This window comes from Parus major, unplaced genomic scaffold (genome assembly GCF_001522545.3).
Source record: "Parus major isolate Abel unplaced genomic scaffold, Parus_major1.1 Scaffold2037, whole genome shotgun sequence".
NCBI lineage: Eukaryota > Metazoa > Chordata > Aves > Passeriformes > Paridae > Parus > Parus major.
In genome coordinates, this window is record NW_015380875.1 from 1 (window position 1) to 626 (window position 626).

At 63.6% G+C, this 626-nt stretch overlaps 1 protein-coding gene across 1 annotated transcript; it reads left to right on the forward strand.

Annotated features, from left to right (window-relative positions):
• Positions 1–3: 3 nt before the first annotated feature.
• On the forward strand, positions 4–312 carry LOC107199674 (complement C1q-like protein 4; the record flags this gene model as incomplete). Its single annotated transcript, XM_015616978.1, has 1 exon — positions 4–312. A coding segment is annotated over one exon (309 nt), but the record flags the coding sequence as incomplete, so codon positions are not given.
• Between the last annotated feature and the right edge of the window lie 314 nt (positions 313–626).

Below are 626 nucleotides of genomic sequence, written 5' to 3' on the forward strand. Positions count from 1 at the left end.
CCGGGTCCGCGGGGACCGCCGGGGGAACCGGGCCGGCCGGGCCCGCCGGGACCTCCGGGGCCGGGCCCAGGCGGGTACATCCCGTCCTTCTACAGCCCCAAAATCGCTTTTTACGCCGGCCTGAGGAAACCTCACGAAGGTTACGAGGTTCTGCGCTTCGACGACGTCGTGACCAACGTGGGCAACTACTACGAGCCCTCGAGCGGCAAATTCACGTGCCCCCTGCCCGGCATTTATTTCTTCACCTACCACGTCCTGATGCGCGGCGGGGACGGCACCAGCATGTGGGCCGACCTGATGAAGAACGGGCAGGTAACGGGAACCTCCCCCCGAGACCCCCGGCAGGGCCCCCGGAACGGATCGCGACCCCCGGATTTCATCCCGGGATTTCTCCCCCTGGATTTCATCCCCCGGATTTCATCCCGGGTTTTCATCCCTTGGATCGCACCCCCCCGATTTCATCCCGGGATTTCATCCCTCGGATTTCATCCCGGGATTTCGCCCCCTGGATTTCATCCCGGAATTTCATCCCCCCGATTTCATCCCGGGATTTCATCCCCCGGTTTGCACCCCCCGGATTTCATCCCGGGATTTCATCCCTCGGATCGCGACCCCCGGATTTCATC